At 45.3% G+C, this 15,847-nt stretch overlaps 1 protein-coding gene across 2 annotated transcripts in view; it reads left to right on the top strand.

The window, feature by feature from the left end:
- TAF1A (TATA-box binding protein associated factor, RNA polymerase I subunit A) overlaps positions 1 to 15,847 on the top strand; it is a 286,512-nt gene that overhangs the window by 254,278 nt on the left and 16,387 nt on the right. For both annotated transcript variants that reach the window (XM_069233853.1, XM_069233854.1), the window contains exon 10: positions 5,074 to 5,228. In XM_069233853.1, the coding sequence (XP_069089954.1) occupies positions 5,074 to 5,228 (155 nt within the window). The remainder of the gene's footprint in view (positions 1 to 5,073; positions 5,229 to 15,847) is intronic.

Consider the following 15,847-nt stretch of genomic DNA (forward strand, 5'->3'; position numbering starts at 1 on the left):
TTCCATCTGTTTGCTTCCGCGATGCATGTTTTTTTCTATTATCCTGCATTTATGACGATGTGCCACTTTAAGAAAATATATTTAGTGAATTGCTGTGTGTTGCTTTACTTGTTACGGCTACCCCTGATGAAGGGTGTGGTTGGCTGAAATGCATGGGATTTCATCTACAAGACTGAGTGAAACATAATGTATTTACTTATTGTTGCATTGTTTGCGATTTGAACGTGGAACAACATTTGAATGCCACTTTAACCACAACAGCGTTGTTTAGCGTAGTTACTACTAAATGGCATATGATGGCACTTGCATAACAGTGATTAGTATTTATTTGAAATTTTTTACAAGAACTTGTGAATAACTTCGACTTTTTGGTTATTTTGACTTAAATCATGTGCCTATGGGTTCACTGTTGTGTGCTCTGTTTCTAATGAACTTTAGTTTTCTAGCATTTATCAGACTTTCACTGACAGGGGCAGGTTCCCTTTCAGAGCTGCACACACTACCAGCTAACTGTTTTGTTTACTTTTCTTGAGTTGTGAATATTGAGTGTACTCTATCATATTTTTGTGTATACATTGAAAAGGTTTATTTTGCCAGGCCGAAATAGCAGCTTAAAACTGCACACACAGGCTGCCGTGGCAGGCCTGAGACTCGTTTTAAAGAGCTCACATGGGTGTCACAATAAGTGCTGCAGGCCCACTAGTAGCGTTTAATTTACAGGCCCTGGGTGCAAGTAGTACCACTTTAGTAGGGACTTACAAGGCAATTAAATGTGCCAGTTAACGTGTAAACCAATTTTACCATTTTTAAAAGAGAGAGCACCAGCACTAGTTAGCAGTGGTAAAATGCATAAAGTCCTGAAAGCCAACAAAAATCCATTATGAACTGAATGCACTCAACATAAATTAAAACGCACACAGGACATCTACACATGATGTACCCCAAGAAGCACCCTATGTATGTTAAAATACAAACGGAAGCAGGAACCAGAGTATAAAAGACAACAAACAAAGTAGTCACTAGATTAACATCTAGGAATTCACAAGACCTTATTGTGGGATTCATCATGAAGAGTAAGCAATACTGTCTCTCTGGTTCTACCCTTGCTCCTAGTGGGCAACTCCACTGCTCGTTTCAGTGTTATGTGAAGAGGGTAATTAGAAGAACTCATCTCAAACTGAAGAAAAGTCTCAATATAGTTCCATAGATCAGTCTCCCCTTTGGCCCAGTTCTAGCCCAGCAGACCGCCATCAGTCACCCTCTCAATATTCTTCAATCTTTGTAGCCTACCTTCTACAAGCAAAACTGAGGCAATAATACATTACTGAAAATGACATAGGTTCTCATTTGTTGCCTCCTGATCGGCAACAAAGGCCTCTAAAGTTTGGTTCAACCCTGACAGCTTTCACCAATGTGTCCTCTAGCCTGTGTTCCACTGCAGTTGGTTTGGCATCAATGCCATGAAGCTTCTGGTGAATACCTTTAAAGGATTCTACCAAAGCCCTCTCTACTCCAGAGAGCTCATTCAGATCACAAATTGTGGCACTCTCCTTGGGCTTTTTCACCAGTTGCAATCTAGGGTGGAAAAAATCCATCCTCCCCACCAATCCATTCTCTGAACTCGGTGGATCATCCTTCTGTGTTTTTCCCGTGTCTTCGCAGTAGTCTCAGGAAAGGGTCACCTTTACTTCAAAGTATCACTTATGGCTCCTCTGCAGTAACAACTCACTGCTCACTGGATATCCGTCCCTAACGTTGCTGAAAAGATTGCGAGTCCTTGGCACGTACGGAGGTTTGATGTAATCACTGCTGGTTGCTGGAGTACCAGACAATGAAGCACCACTTCCCGGTCCAGTCCTGTGAGTGCTATTTCCTTGAACTCTTGATGTTTAAGCCCCAGCGGGCCGACAACGCCATCAACAGTTCAGCTTTGTTTACTGCAGCGCTCCTGCTACCATCTCAGAATCTCACTGAGGGATGATGAGGAACAACTTTGCTGACCGATCATTCCAAGTTGAGAGTCTCCCCTACTTAGTTTGCCCTCCAGATCAAGAGCAGCTTCATCTGCTGTACCAGAAAAATGTTTCAGACCGTCAGCAAACCCATTTTAATTGCTCATTGAGAAGGCCATAAAAGATAACGGGTCACAACCACACCTGTTTTGATTTAATAGTTAACAGTGCTGTAGCATTTGCTGACAGAAGTGTCTGTCCACGTAGTTGTTCAGTTGCAGTCATTGTACGAGCAAATAATGTAACCGCTGCAATTGTCTTGTTATGTATGGTTTCCATCGGAAGCCATTGCAGTGAATAACTGGATCACAATTTCTTTACTGATTGCCGAATGAAATGCTCGCTTAACCCGTGTTCCACCACCTCGCCTGGGTCTCCAGATACTAGAATGAAGCAACAGAATAACAGCTGGGGGGCTCACCCACCTTCTACTGCCCGCCCCAGGTGCCCACGTTCTAGACTGAGGCAGAAACCCACAGGCGGCACACTGCCTGCGCCGCCTGCCACATTTCCCTCTCACCATGGGTCACCGCCACCCTGCACTCAATGGAAAATCCATGCGGACAGCAGTGCTGGCTAGTGGAGGGCGAAACCTTGGCACAAGAAGTGGGAGTGCTGGCACAGAGAGCGGTGTGGGGTGTGAGCGTCAGAAGGTCAGATTATTTATTTTTTAATTTGGGACCAGAGGAGGCTGGGTGAGGGGTCAAATCAGTGGTGGGGTGTAAAAGTTGCTGACAAGTGTGAATGAGCGAACTGTCTGCCAAATGAGTGGCCAAGGGGAACTCTCCCCATAGCAAAATATTTGAAAAAATATAACAAAATAATATATTTTTCAGCACATTTTGAGAAGGAATTTGTTTAAAAAGCCCAGCTACGTATCCATGGCTTATTTGTCCATGAAAATGTACTTGTAAAGTCAGGCAGCATATATAAAGACGCATGTGTGCAGGCCCTGGCCCCATGCCCGAAGAAGAGCGAGAGATCAGATACACTTATTTCCTGAACAGTATTTCAGTAGAATAGAGAACATGGTAAATTGTCTTCAGAAATATGAAATCATGTATGCTTATTTTTTTTAACCAGTCTTTTGCAAGAATACATGAGGAGGGCTTCAGCCACGTTCTTGGGCCTTGGAAACTGTCAATCTGCTGTACAGCTATATTTATTTTGAAATCAGTGTGTGTGGACTCTTGCATCCAGTCTTCATAATCTAGTTAATGTTTTTTATGTTTTGTAAACATGCTTCCTAAGAGTTCTGCAGCTTTGAAGCGCCGTGAATGCTGCTAAGATACACTTCATCGATAGTCCTCAAACTGTGTGGCTGTGCGCTCATTTGTGATTACATCTTATTAAAGATTCAACGAAACTGCAGGCGAACACCCCACCTTAGTGGCAGTCTACAGTATAATAGTGGCTGATACCGGTGAGATTTGCCTCCATGTTGAATTCTGGACATATGTTCACAAATTGAACTGCAACTTTTAAAAATATTGTACTTCAAGATCCTGTTAGCCATTTAATGAATCTATTAATCAACATAGAGGATGTAAGAAAAGTTGAGACAGAGTTTAGTCTAAAAAGAAAAACTGAAAGGAACCTATTGGCAATTAATAAATTCGTAATATAACTGCTGGCTGCAATTATGGGGCACATGGAAAGTCAATGGCCAGCGTTTACAGCATTAAATGGAAATATTTAACCTTAACCAAAACCCAAAACCCGACAGCTTTTTGTTCAACATATTGCAAAATATTTTGTTCAAAATAATGCAGCCACAGATAGCTGTTTCCGATTAAAGGGACAGATCTCATCCAATTATGAAACTGCGAAAATAAATCATCTATATTAGTTAATCCATATACTGCCTGGCACTTTCAGGACTCTAAATAATATGCCTAGCTGTTCTTGTGCATCGAATTTTGCTTCTGCTATTGGCGCCTTGTGCGGCCACATGCCTCAATCCCATCCCTGTTGGAAGTGCTTAGAAAACTAATTAACGGTATGCTATTTAAACATGTGAATATTAACTCACATGTCGATCAATGATTCTGCCAGCATACTGCATGGCTGTTCCCCCCGAGAGGGAAAATGTCACTAACATTTCTACATTTTTTTTCATTTCAATAACAAATGGTCTCACTCCTTCTTTACATTAGCACTACTGCGGTCAGAAACAATCAGCTCTTTCAGTAGCAGTACTTTCACTTTAATTACCTCAAACACAGTGTTGTCAGCTGTGCAGCACGAGTAGAAGGAGCACGCTACCAGAGAGCCTTTCAGAGACTAATGGCTAATCATTGTGTGTATTTAAAATAAGGGCACTCCGTGATTAGCCATGTTCTTCGGTTCTCCTGACCCCCTTTGCCACGTGCGATAGTTCGAGGGACTAAAGGCCTGCCTTCAGAACCAATCCAGACACTGCTCTCATGTTGTACATACCAGCAAACAACATGAGAGCAGAAGCATGATTGGTTGGAGCAGGCAAATCCTCCACTCCATAGGAGACTGGGGCCCTACATCTTCACTTTCCTGGGCTCCTACTACAGCGAGGTTTAGAGAGTCCTGCTATGCGCATGTCGGGCTGGACACAAAAAGGCAGCTGTCCAACCTGACATGTCCACTACACATGTCTCCACACAATTAGTTGCTCTCCCTTTTGCAAGGATTGGCCCACCGTCAAAGACTTCAGACCCGGGAGAAAAAAAGAAAGAGCACCATGGTCCGGCAAGGCACTGGGGACAAAACACAAGTAAGGTTCCTATTGAATTAAAACTTTGTGATGTGGTAACACAAAGAAGGGATGGGGCAGCGCCCTCACGCTCCAACGTAGAAACTGCCACTGGGTCAAATGGAAAGGATTGTGGTGGTTGGTGGCCGGAGTCCACGTATTTTTGTCAATTAGATTGGGGTTTTATGGGAAATTAAATACTGAGGGGCGGAGTTGGGCTGAAGGAGGCTGGTTAGAAGACCAGATGATTGACAGCGGTGTAATACTTTCATTTTCCAATTTGTATCTTTTCTCCGAGGTTGTCACACTTTTGTCTTGCCATGTCTATTCTAGGGAGCATCTTGAATGGATACATCAAGAATGGGATTCGAGGAATGACTGGTGGCCGGCTTATCACTTCAGTCACTTCCAGGCTAAAAAGGATTGCCAGCAAAATGAAAGGCTAGCAATGAAGAAGGCATTTGTGGCAGGCATCTTATTGGGAAAAGGTACTATTTTGCTAATATTTTGTGGTGCTTTGCAGGAATGGTCGCTTGTTCCATGCTCTCTGTCCTAGACAGAACATTGGGCGAATGAAGGCAGATGCCTATTTAATTTTGTCAAATTGAGAAATATAAAAATGTGCTGCAGCAAGTACTTGCTTTGTTTATGCTTTTTCTAAAACCTATCAGGTTGCAGGTATACCATAATTGGAGTACTTGCAAATCATGTTTCAGCCTTGGTCTCCTTTTATTTCGGCACCGAGTCTAATGAGGAATAATTGAGTGCCCATTTCTCTGTGCTGACTTATTTGCTGGCTTGCAGTTGGGACACTTTAATACCCTTCATAGTCAATAATTTCCAGAAACTCTCCTGCTTCTGCACTCAGTGGGCTAGCTCAAAATCACAAAGTAAGACTTCTTGTACTATGGCATAGTACAAAATAAACTGTGTTGTCCATGGTGACATTTATTTATTTGAACTTATATTATTATTTATATAGTGCAGCCCTAACCACACAGGCAACCAGAAATGTTTCTGTGAATGAAGGTGATAGAATAATAGGGGGCGGAGAGTGCATGGACATCCAGAGATTAAAGTGGAGAAAGTGCTGTTTTTACAGATAGTTTCTTTACACGTGGGTTTTCAGATTCCTTTTGAAGTGGTGAATACATTCTAATACAATAAACTATGTCTCTATTGCTCCAGTTGTATTTTGTGGATGATTAATCCTGTGGCTGTGGAACCTGAAAATCGTGTTTGTTAGAAGATCCCCCATCTCTCTTTTTGTCGATGCCCTCACTTACTCAAAGAGCATTAGGATCCAGGCTTTCTTCGATTCGGTACATTCTCCTACAATGTTATGGTCTTTCCTCTTGGGTAGCCAGCATTTGTGTAGATGTTCAGTGAGGTTCTACGAAGTGTAAGAAGTTAGATGATGGCTCTGTGTATCTGCGCAAGGTGAATGGAAGAAAGAAGCTGACCCTCCATTTTTCTGTAGTCATTAGCCTCAGTGCTAAGGCATTGAGCTTGCCTTCTGGGTAAGCGCAGTCCTCTCCACCAGGTCTAAATATGTAGATGTAGATACGTTGACACAATGTTTACTTCTTTTACTACTATACAAGTTTTGTCTTGATCATAATCGCTGGTTAGATGGCTGTTGTTGACCCCCATCTGGGTTTTATAGCTTTGTGTAATCTTTTCTTTTTATACATGCTACTGGTCTATTTCTCTATTACTGCCTTTTAATATTCTTAAGCTTTGGTAAATGGGAGAGAGCATCCCACAAGTAGGCTAGCAAAAGGCAATGCATAATCTGTAGAGCTCTGACCCAGTAGGAATTACCTATTGGTGGCAGTTAAAGGGGCTGCTCACCGAAGTATGCATATGCTTACACAAGCTGGGCTAGACCCATTAAGGTCAAGTGAGAGAGAGGGGAGTGCTTTGGTGCCTCAGTAGGACATGATTTAACTTTGTTTTCCGTTTATGGTTACTATATGACACCAGGGCAAGGGGACTTTGGATGAATTTGTGTAAAACATATGAAGTTGCCATTTTCTCATTGTCAAAACAGTTCTGTTGGGATTAGTTAAATGTGTGAGAAGCAAGGCTTGTTCTTTTGTGAACATATGTAATATGTCATTTTAGCTACAGTTGTAATAAATGATAAGCTATTATTGTGTCTTGAAAAGTGTGTTGTGCCACTCAAAAAAAAAAAAAAGTTATTTAAATCATGGTTTTTCATACAACATGCTCATATAAGAAAAAATGCTTTGTTTCTCTTTGGTTTTGTTTGAAAATTGATTCAATTGTTCCTTTTGTGAGTTAACGTTATTACATACAATTGTTGAAGAAATTGGTGGGGGCATGTTGAAAAAAGTCTGCATGTCTTTTAAATAGGTTTTGATCTATGGTGAATACGGGTATTTGTTGTTTCAGGGATGTGGAATTCCTATCGCCCGACACCCAGGACATCTTGTTTGGGGTCAAGGGCAACAAGTTTTTATGTTTACTTTGTCCTTGGGACAAGTAGGCCCAACCCTCTGCAGCACAAACCCTTTCGCTGCCTGTTTACAGAGAGTGGAACTCTCTGCAGTTGAGGTAATGTGTTTCCAAAAGATAATGCTGTTCGAACTTGTATTTATAGTTCATTATTTGAAAGCCTTCATTATTAGGGTGAGTGCTGTAAATAAATGTCTTAAGGCTACACTTCACTACTGACGTTGGTTCCAGTACAAAAAAAACAAAAAAAACGTGTATACACATGTTTGAAAAGTTTAGGCTATGAGGCTAAGTATAATGCTCCCAGAATGCTCTCTGATTAGATGCAAATGAAGTGTCATTTAGTAAAATGTTTTGATGCATGCTAGTATTTCCCAAAAATATTTCTAATGGAAAATCAGTGTAACCATTTTCAACACGATTATGGGAAGCATGAAAATAAACAAACACTGACAAAGCCAACTGATCTGAAATATTTTTATAAGTCTTTTAGTTTCATCAATGCGTGTCTTGTTTTGACATGGCTTTTTGAAACACTTTATTGTTGTGGGAGCTACCAGGCCCTCAACATTGTAACAAACACTGGCAAACCCCCCCCTCCAAAACGTTTTTGAACTCTAAAAGCACACGTTGCCACCAGTGGCATTACAAAGGCCCGCAGCCGCCCTTCAGCACAGCACCTGCCCTGAGTGAGTCTGGAGAGGGGGCTCCTCCATGTTCTTTGCAAAGGGGTACCCTCCAGTTTTTTTACGTCACTGATTGCCACTGTAGTTCCTGACAATGAATAAAACTACTTTGTGTGCCAATATGCTCCTTGTGGAAGAGCAGAATGCGATCACTCACAGTAAAGCCAGCCGAAAGAGAGAGAAATAGAAGTTTAATAAAAACAAAATGTCTTTGTCAACACCAGACCTAATTAGGGACCAAGACCCACATGTAGGTAGCTTTTTGTATGTCGCAAACAGCAACTTTCGCTGTTTGCGACATGCAAAAAGCACATTGCGATGCACAAACCCAGTTTTGCGATTCGGTAACCTGGTTACCGAATCGCAAAACGGGTTTGCGACTCGCAATTAGGAAGGGGTGTTCCCTTCCTAATTGCGACTCGCAGTGCAATGTAGGATTGTTTTGCGAATGCGGGCAATCCAATCGCAGTTTGCACCCATTTCAAATGGGTGCTAACACTTACGCAAAAGGGAAGGGGTCCTCATGGGACCCCTTCCCCATTGTGAATGTCACTGTAAAAAAAAAATCAGAGCAGGCAGTGGTCCTGAGGACCACTGCCTGCTCTGAAAAAATGAAACAAAAACGTTTCATTTTTCGTTTTTGTAATGCATCTCGTTTTCCTTTAAGGAAAACGGGCTGCATTACAAAAAAAAAAAAAACTGCTTTATTGAAAAGCAGTCACAGACATGGTGGTCTGCTGTCTCCAGCAGGCCACCATCCCTGTGAGGGCCGCCATTCGCAAGGGGGTCGCAAATTGCGACCCACCTCATGATTATTCATGAGGTGGGCATTTGCGAAGCCCTTGCGAATCACAGACGGTGTCAGGGACACCATCCTACATTCGGATTTGCGGGTCGCAAATCTGAACCTACCTACATGTGGCCCCAAATTCTTAAAGAAAGTCACAAAAGTGCACCCATGGTATATGTCGTACCCGTATAAAATATTTGTGAACTGTATTTTAGCATGGGTAAATACGCATGTGTAGATTTGCTCATGTGAAAATCTATTGAGCATTTGCAAGTTCATTTTCCCTCCAGCCACTTTCTTCCCAACCCTGGAAGAAGTTCTAATTCTGCCATTGTCAGGAGTAAATGTCCAACCTTTCTTATTATGGGAAAATATTAGAGAGAAGCTAGTGAAAATCTTTAAAACATGCAGGTTAGTAGGTTTGCAGACTCAAAGGCATTCCAGCCCTGGAACTATTGCTTACTGCTTCCTCCAGCCCTATTATGCAGATCTGCAGAAAGGTGGCAAAATAAGGAAATTGCTACAGTAGGGATTGAAACTGCAAGAATTCAAGCCCTACTGTGGTAGTAGCCCTGGCATAATCAGAAAGGCTATTATCAGAGCTCTTACAGAATGAGATTGCTGCCATAATTTGGCGCCACACTACATGGCACCAAAGGGACAAGTAGATATTTTTACAGGACAAGTATATTTGAGAAGCAACCTGTCCCCTGGACAAGTAGATATTTTAATAAATTCCACACCCCTGGTTGTTTGTATTACATGGAAGCATGCTTGCCATCTATATAGAACAACGACCATGACCTGTTGAACTTATGTGCATGTTTAGTTTGGGCACATTTCCTGAACCTGTGGCCAGTTAGTACCATAGAGAACTTAAATAAGTAGGAGTAGAAAATGACTACATCCATTGTATTATTTCATTCAGTATACCTAACAGTGAGGTGGGCGTGGCCACACAATATAGGCGACAGGATACGTTCCTGAGTGGTATCGCGCTGGCCCCCACAGGATCCTGTATTTATCCTGGCAACACTAACCCATTGGAGGCTCAGGTGTAGCAGAGATTCCTGCTGGTGCCCTGGATTTGACTGGCGCTGCTGTTTCTGGACACTGGATTTTCTGGACTGCTTTGGGCTAAGGCGCCGCTCCCAGATTTCCAGCGGCTGTAGGAGGACTCTCATTGGAAGCTGGGGACAGGGTTGCGGTGAGTGTCTGAGGATAGATTCCGGACCTCCCTCCCAATCCCCCTTCCCCCCTCCAGGCATTGAACATCGCCAGCAGCACTGCCTTAGGTGATTTGTGCATGGCGCAGCGGCCTCTTTGTAAACAGCCTGGGCCCCAGGGGCAGTGTAGTTGGGAGTGGTCGGAGCATTTGGGTCTTCCCCGAAATGCACAATCTAGGGATGGACATTTATGGCCCACGCCACCTTGGATGGTTGTGTGCGGTGTTGTCAGGGTTGGCCAGACCTCTTGTACTGGCATAACTTCCCCCTCTTCTGCTGGACGTCACTATTCTGGGGGCATATGTACTATTCCTCCAGAGACCTGTTGTGCCGGCTGGAGGGGCCTGCACCAGACCGAAGGGCAGTGGCTGGAGGCACCAGCAAGGCACTTTTCCCAGAGTGGGTGTGCCACTTTATTTTCATTGTTGTGAAGGATTTCCAGAGGATGATGTTGGGGATGCACTGCTGGGGCCTGGGGGACACTCGCCGCCTTCCTTCTGGTGAACCTCATCGCCTTGCACTTGGGCCCTGGCAGTCTGGTGAGTGTGGGGATTGGACAGGGTCGTGGTCCCCACTGTCGCCCCTGCCTGGATTGCTTAATTTGCTGCTTCTGCCCTGTGGCACCGAACCCTGCTGGGGGGCCTAGTGACTGATTCCTGCCAAGGGACACAGGAGACAATGGATATTGGGTATAAAGCGAGTACTTCAGTGGTTATTGTGGAACAGTAGAGCATACCAGGCAGTGCGTGCTCAAAGACTTTGTTTGCTTAAGTGGCCTTGCCCTCGGATAGTGCCTACTTCAGACTCTGCTTTGGTTCTTTGTACTGTGTAGTCTCTGGGGTCCCGGTTGGTGGGGGACCCTGGTGTGTGTGTGTGTGTGTGTGTGTGTGTGTGTGTGTGTGTGTGTGTGGAGGTGGGGGCTTGGGTGCAGATAGCCATCACCTAGTCCTGATCGATGGATTGTTGGTGGGGTAGCCGCTGGGGAGGAATAAACAACCAATGCCCACTCAGGAGAATGCAGTGGAGGAATACACCACATTGATGCCGGCAATGCTGCGAAAGACGCACTAGGGTGCTGGCCTTGGTGATGTGGTTATGTATGTCCGCGGAGGAGCCCTCGCGGGCAGACCTCATGGCAGCTATTCAGGGCTCACGGGCGGCGATGGAGGGCTAAATTGAGACTGGCTATCAAGTGAACCTCCTCCATGCCGATCTGCAGAAGGTAACTGATAAGGTGCTTGTTGCGGAGGGGACAGTTGTTGACCTGCAATCGGAGGTTGCTTTGCACAGGCAGCAGATGGCTACAGTCAACTCTAAAACTGCATAGTTGGAGATCAGGGCAGATGGGGAGATCGCGTTGCAACAATGTGTGATTGTTGGGGTTTCCTGAGTGGGCAGAGGGAATGGCAACAGAGTTTTGTGAAACACTAGACTGTAACTTACTGGGTTTTCACTGTTTTTTGCCATTGAGAGGGTGCACTGGGCGTTAGTGGCACCACCTAGGCCTGGGGCACCGCCATGGGCCATCATAGTGCGCATCCTTAATTACAAGGATAGGGACTGTCTCCTACAGGCAGCCCGAGAAACTAATAATGTTCACTTTGATCTCCATTTTTTAAGTCTACACAAACAAGGTGCAGGGCATTCGTAAGAACTTTTTGGAAGTCAAGGATAAGCTGCACGCCATGGACCTCTGATATGTTACTCTTCCCAGCTAGATTATGGGTGATCTATGGGGACAAGTTTCACTTTTTTGAATCACTAGAGGAAGTGTGCAGATATGGGCCAAGCTCCCCAGAGACAAAAGGAGGTCATGGAAATCAGGACCCCACTTGGAGGAGGTGGTCGCGTAGCCCCAACTGACGGTCGCAGGGGAGACTGCGGACATTGGAACTAGAAAGCCTGTGGTCGTAGGCCCGGAATGCATTGTGGTTCAGGAGGATGGAAGTATGGCCCTGGACCCCTTGACTGAGGTGTCTGAACTGGCGGGGGCAGAGCTGGTTCAGATGGTGGATGCATCCTTGCTGGATCCTGTTAGCTGAAGGGGAATCCGCTTAAGTTTGCTAGGTCGTTCTTCATGTATGTTTTTCTGCAGTTGGTAATTTACTTTTTTCCTCATTTCTTGCAGAGGGAGTGGAGGGGTACCGATGAGTTGGCAGGGAGTGCGGTCTTGCTCACTGTTGCTGGTTAATAGTGCTCTGTCTGTTAGCTGAGGTATGGTTGGCACGATGATGTGAATTGTGTGGGGTGATGTGGAACACTCTCCGTGGTTTGTGGTAGGCCACGTTGGGGGTTGTGTTTAGGCTGCAGGTCCTGGCAGCTATGATACTTATGAATGGGCAGCATAGTCGCTTCTTCTGTGGCTGTGTATCCAGGGTGGAGGGTCAGTTACTTTTTTTTCCATCCCCTAATGTTCGCGAGGATACTGTTTGGTGTTGCAGTGCATGTGTGAGAGAGAGGGTTGGTAATGCTATTGGTGGATTGAGCTACTGGACTTCCCTTACCACTGGAGACGAGGGCTGTACTCTATTGCACACAATCTTATGGCTAATAATATTTGTATCCTTACATGGGATCAGGGGACTGCTGTATTACACCAAACAGGAAACACATTAGATGGGGTCAGAGGTCCAGAAGCTAGCAAAGAAACGGAGGGATCAACTCTATTGTGCCTCATACTCCTCCTATGCCAGGGGGGGTGGCGATCTGGGTGGCCCTGGGGGTGCAGTTTCGGCATGTGTATAGTGAAGCGGATGTGGAGGGTAGATATTTTCTCCATTGGATGGCAGGGATGTTACTATTTTGAACGCCTACAGTTCTAACATTGACTATTGACAATTCTACTGCACAATACAGAGGTTGCTTGATGACCGTGTGGGCTCCCCACTAGTATGGACGGGAGATTTCAGCTGTATCCTAGATAGGAGGAGGGATCCGCACCCATCGCAACTGGGAACAAAACTGCAAATGATGGAGTCCCTTCATTGAGTTATGCAGGATTTTTGGTTCATCGATTGTTGGCGCACCAGTCACCTTCAGACACATGGGCATACATTTCATTCCATGGCCCACATTACCTACTTGGGTTTGTACAGGATTCTAATGCAGAATCCATGCAGAGAATTGATCACCTGGAGAGGTACATGTCCGATTATGCCCCAGTGTTACTTAATCTGCATTGGGGGGTGCTGCTCGCACTATTTGTCACTGGCACGTGCTTCCTGATCTCCTGGAAGATGTGACTAGTAGGGAGACGTTTGGGACAGAGCTCCAACAGTGCATAGATGGTGATTGGGGCTCCTCAGATACTATGGCCACAAAGTGGGAGGCACTCAAGGCTGTTCTGAGAGGGGCCTGGATTGGGATGAACATGGTGTCCGGCTGCATCTGGTGGCAGACATTGAGAATGGTGAGCAGAACCTTGGCACAGCTCCATGAGGCTGAGGCAGATTCTGCCACAGTGAGAGATGAGGTTATATGCACTCAGCGCAAATTACAGAGACTATGGGACACTCAAGTCCTACTGCCAGCACCTTCACAGGGAGGGTGATACATCTGGTTGACTCTTGGTTTGGACATTGAAGCGTGAGCAGGACATTCCACCAATTCTAAGGCTTCGGGACAGGGAGGGGCTGATAGTGACGCAACAGCAAGACATACTGACTACCCTGGTAACCCACTTTCAGACGGTATATCGAGCAGATGATAAGACCCACCTTGTCATCATAGATGGGTTTCTTGAGGGGCTGACCCTAGCTCACGTTTTCCCCGTCGAGGCACACGACTTGGACAAGGAACTTACATTAGAGAAGCTTAGAGCAGCCAATTCTGGATCTGAATAGGGCCAAAGCTCCAGGGGGAAACTGTTTCCTTGCTGAGGTTTGTCAGGCCTACTCAGACATTTTTGGGGATAAATTGCTGGAAGTTTTCTTGGAGGCACAGAGACTTGGTGTCCTGCCACTGACTATGCATGAGGGGTTAATTTGTCTAATGTTGAATCGTGGAGGGGAGCAACGCGACCCTGAGGATCCTTTATCCTATAAACCGCTCACTATGATCAATTCTGATGCGAAAATTCTTTGTAAGGTTTTGGCGAAGCAGCTAAGAGGATGTTATTCAGGGTCTGGTTCATGATGACCAGTGTGGGTTTATGCCCTTCCCTAGTACGGCCCTTAATCTGTGATGTCTTACTCATGTTATACATGAGACTGCTTGGTCAGATCAAGTGATCGCTCTTGTGTCGCTCGAAATTGAGGAGGCTTTCGACACAGTTAGATGAAACTGTCTTAAGTCGGTGCTCAGGGAGATGTGAATCGGTCCGGTCTTCCGGCAATGGGTACAGATGCTCTACATGGGACCTACAGCCAAAGTCAGAGTGGGGGAGAGGTGTCAGATGTCTTGGTGGTGGAGAGGGACACTCAGCAAGGATGCCCCCTCTCTCCACTGTTATTCACCTTGTTGACTGAGTACCTGGCTGCAGTGTTGTCCAGAGAGCTGGAACCCTGGGGAATCCAAGGGGAAGGGACTTCACACACATTGTCTCGCTGTACACAGATGATAACATTGGTATAGGTTCGTACACCTACAGAGGTGCTACCAGTCCTGCTACAACACCTGGGGAGTTTCAGAAAGGCTTACGTGTAAACATGATGAAAATGCTGTTGTACTCTCTTGTGGGGCTAGCTGTGTTGCCGCAAAGTCAGTTACCAGATTTGGTCATACGATGGCAGTAGGAAAGCCTTCGGTACCTTGGTATCATGGTTACTAGGGCAGCGAAGGATAATTGGTGCAATAATGTGGACAGGGTGGTGCATGGCGTCACCAGGTCAATCGAATTCTGTAACATTCTGCCGTTGTCGGTTATGGGGAGAGCAGCCAATGCTAAGATGGTCTTCCACCACCGGGATCTCTACTGTAGTGCAGAATGCGCTTTTTCCTATTCCAGTCAATTTTTTCGGACTTAAAATAGTGTATTCATCTCGCAGGGAGGAGAAGTAGAGTGACGCTTCCTGTCTTGAAAAGGGTTTTGGAGGACAGAGGCATGGCATTACATCTGCAGCATGCTGCCTGATGGCTGACTGATACTATCAACTGGGGGAAACAGCTCCCGCGGGGTATGATTGACAATGATACACTGCTGTGCATCTTAATGCGGGGTGACGTGCAGATGTTCCAATACTCAATTTGGTCTGTCGTACTGCACGGATATGGGAATCTGTGGGGAAAAAAGTGATTTACTGGGAATTATGTATCTGGGACCTGGAACCCTTCCGATCTATTGATCTTGATATGTCATTTAGCGGTGTAGAGAGGGTGGATGCCAAGTGGCTGGGGATTTATATCCAGGGAGGACTTGCTCACTTTCCAGGAGGCTAAAGACACTTTTAAAGTGGGAAAGGGCCACTTTCTACAGTTTGCCAAACTAGCGAATACTACAAAGGAATTTTGGTTAATGTACACAGCAGTGTCTCCACCGTCTCACGTATTGGGAGGACTGATTCGATGGGGGGGGGAGGGTAAGCATCTTAGATCTCTCTTCTGTAATGCAATTTTCGTGACAACTGTGTACAAATAGAAAGCATCTTGGGAACTTGACCTGAAGGAAGTCATTGATGGTTCAAACTGGACACATGGCTGTGGTCTGGTAAAGAAGGTGTCCTGTGATAATCGATTCAAATTACTTAATTTTAATTTTTAACATCTGCTCGGCTTAACGGGATGGATCCTAGCCGGACACTGGGCTGTGCATACTATGAGGCGGGGAGCGCCATGTTCCTTCAATCAATCAATAAAAAAAAATGTATAGAGCATGCTACTCACCCGCTAGGGTCTCAAGGCGCTTAGGTGGGTGGGGGGGGGGGGGGGGAGGTTACTGGTCGAACAGCCATGTCTTCAGTTTTTTTCTGAAGAGCAGGAGATATTGG

Source organism: Pleurodeles waltl, chromosome 5 (assembly GCF_031143425.1).
Source record: "Pleurodeles waltl isolate 20211129_DDA chromosome 5, aPleWal1.hap1.20221129, whole genome shotgun sequence".
Lineage (NCBI taxonomy): Eukaryota > Metazoa > Chordata > Amphibia > Caudata > Salamandridae > Pleurodeles > Pleurodeles waltl.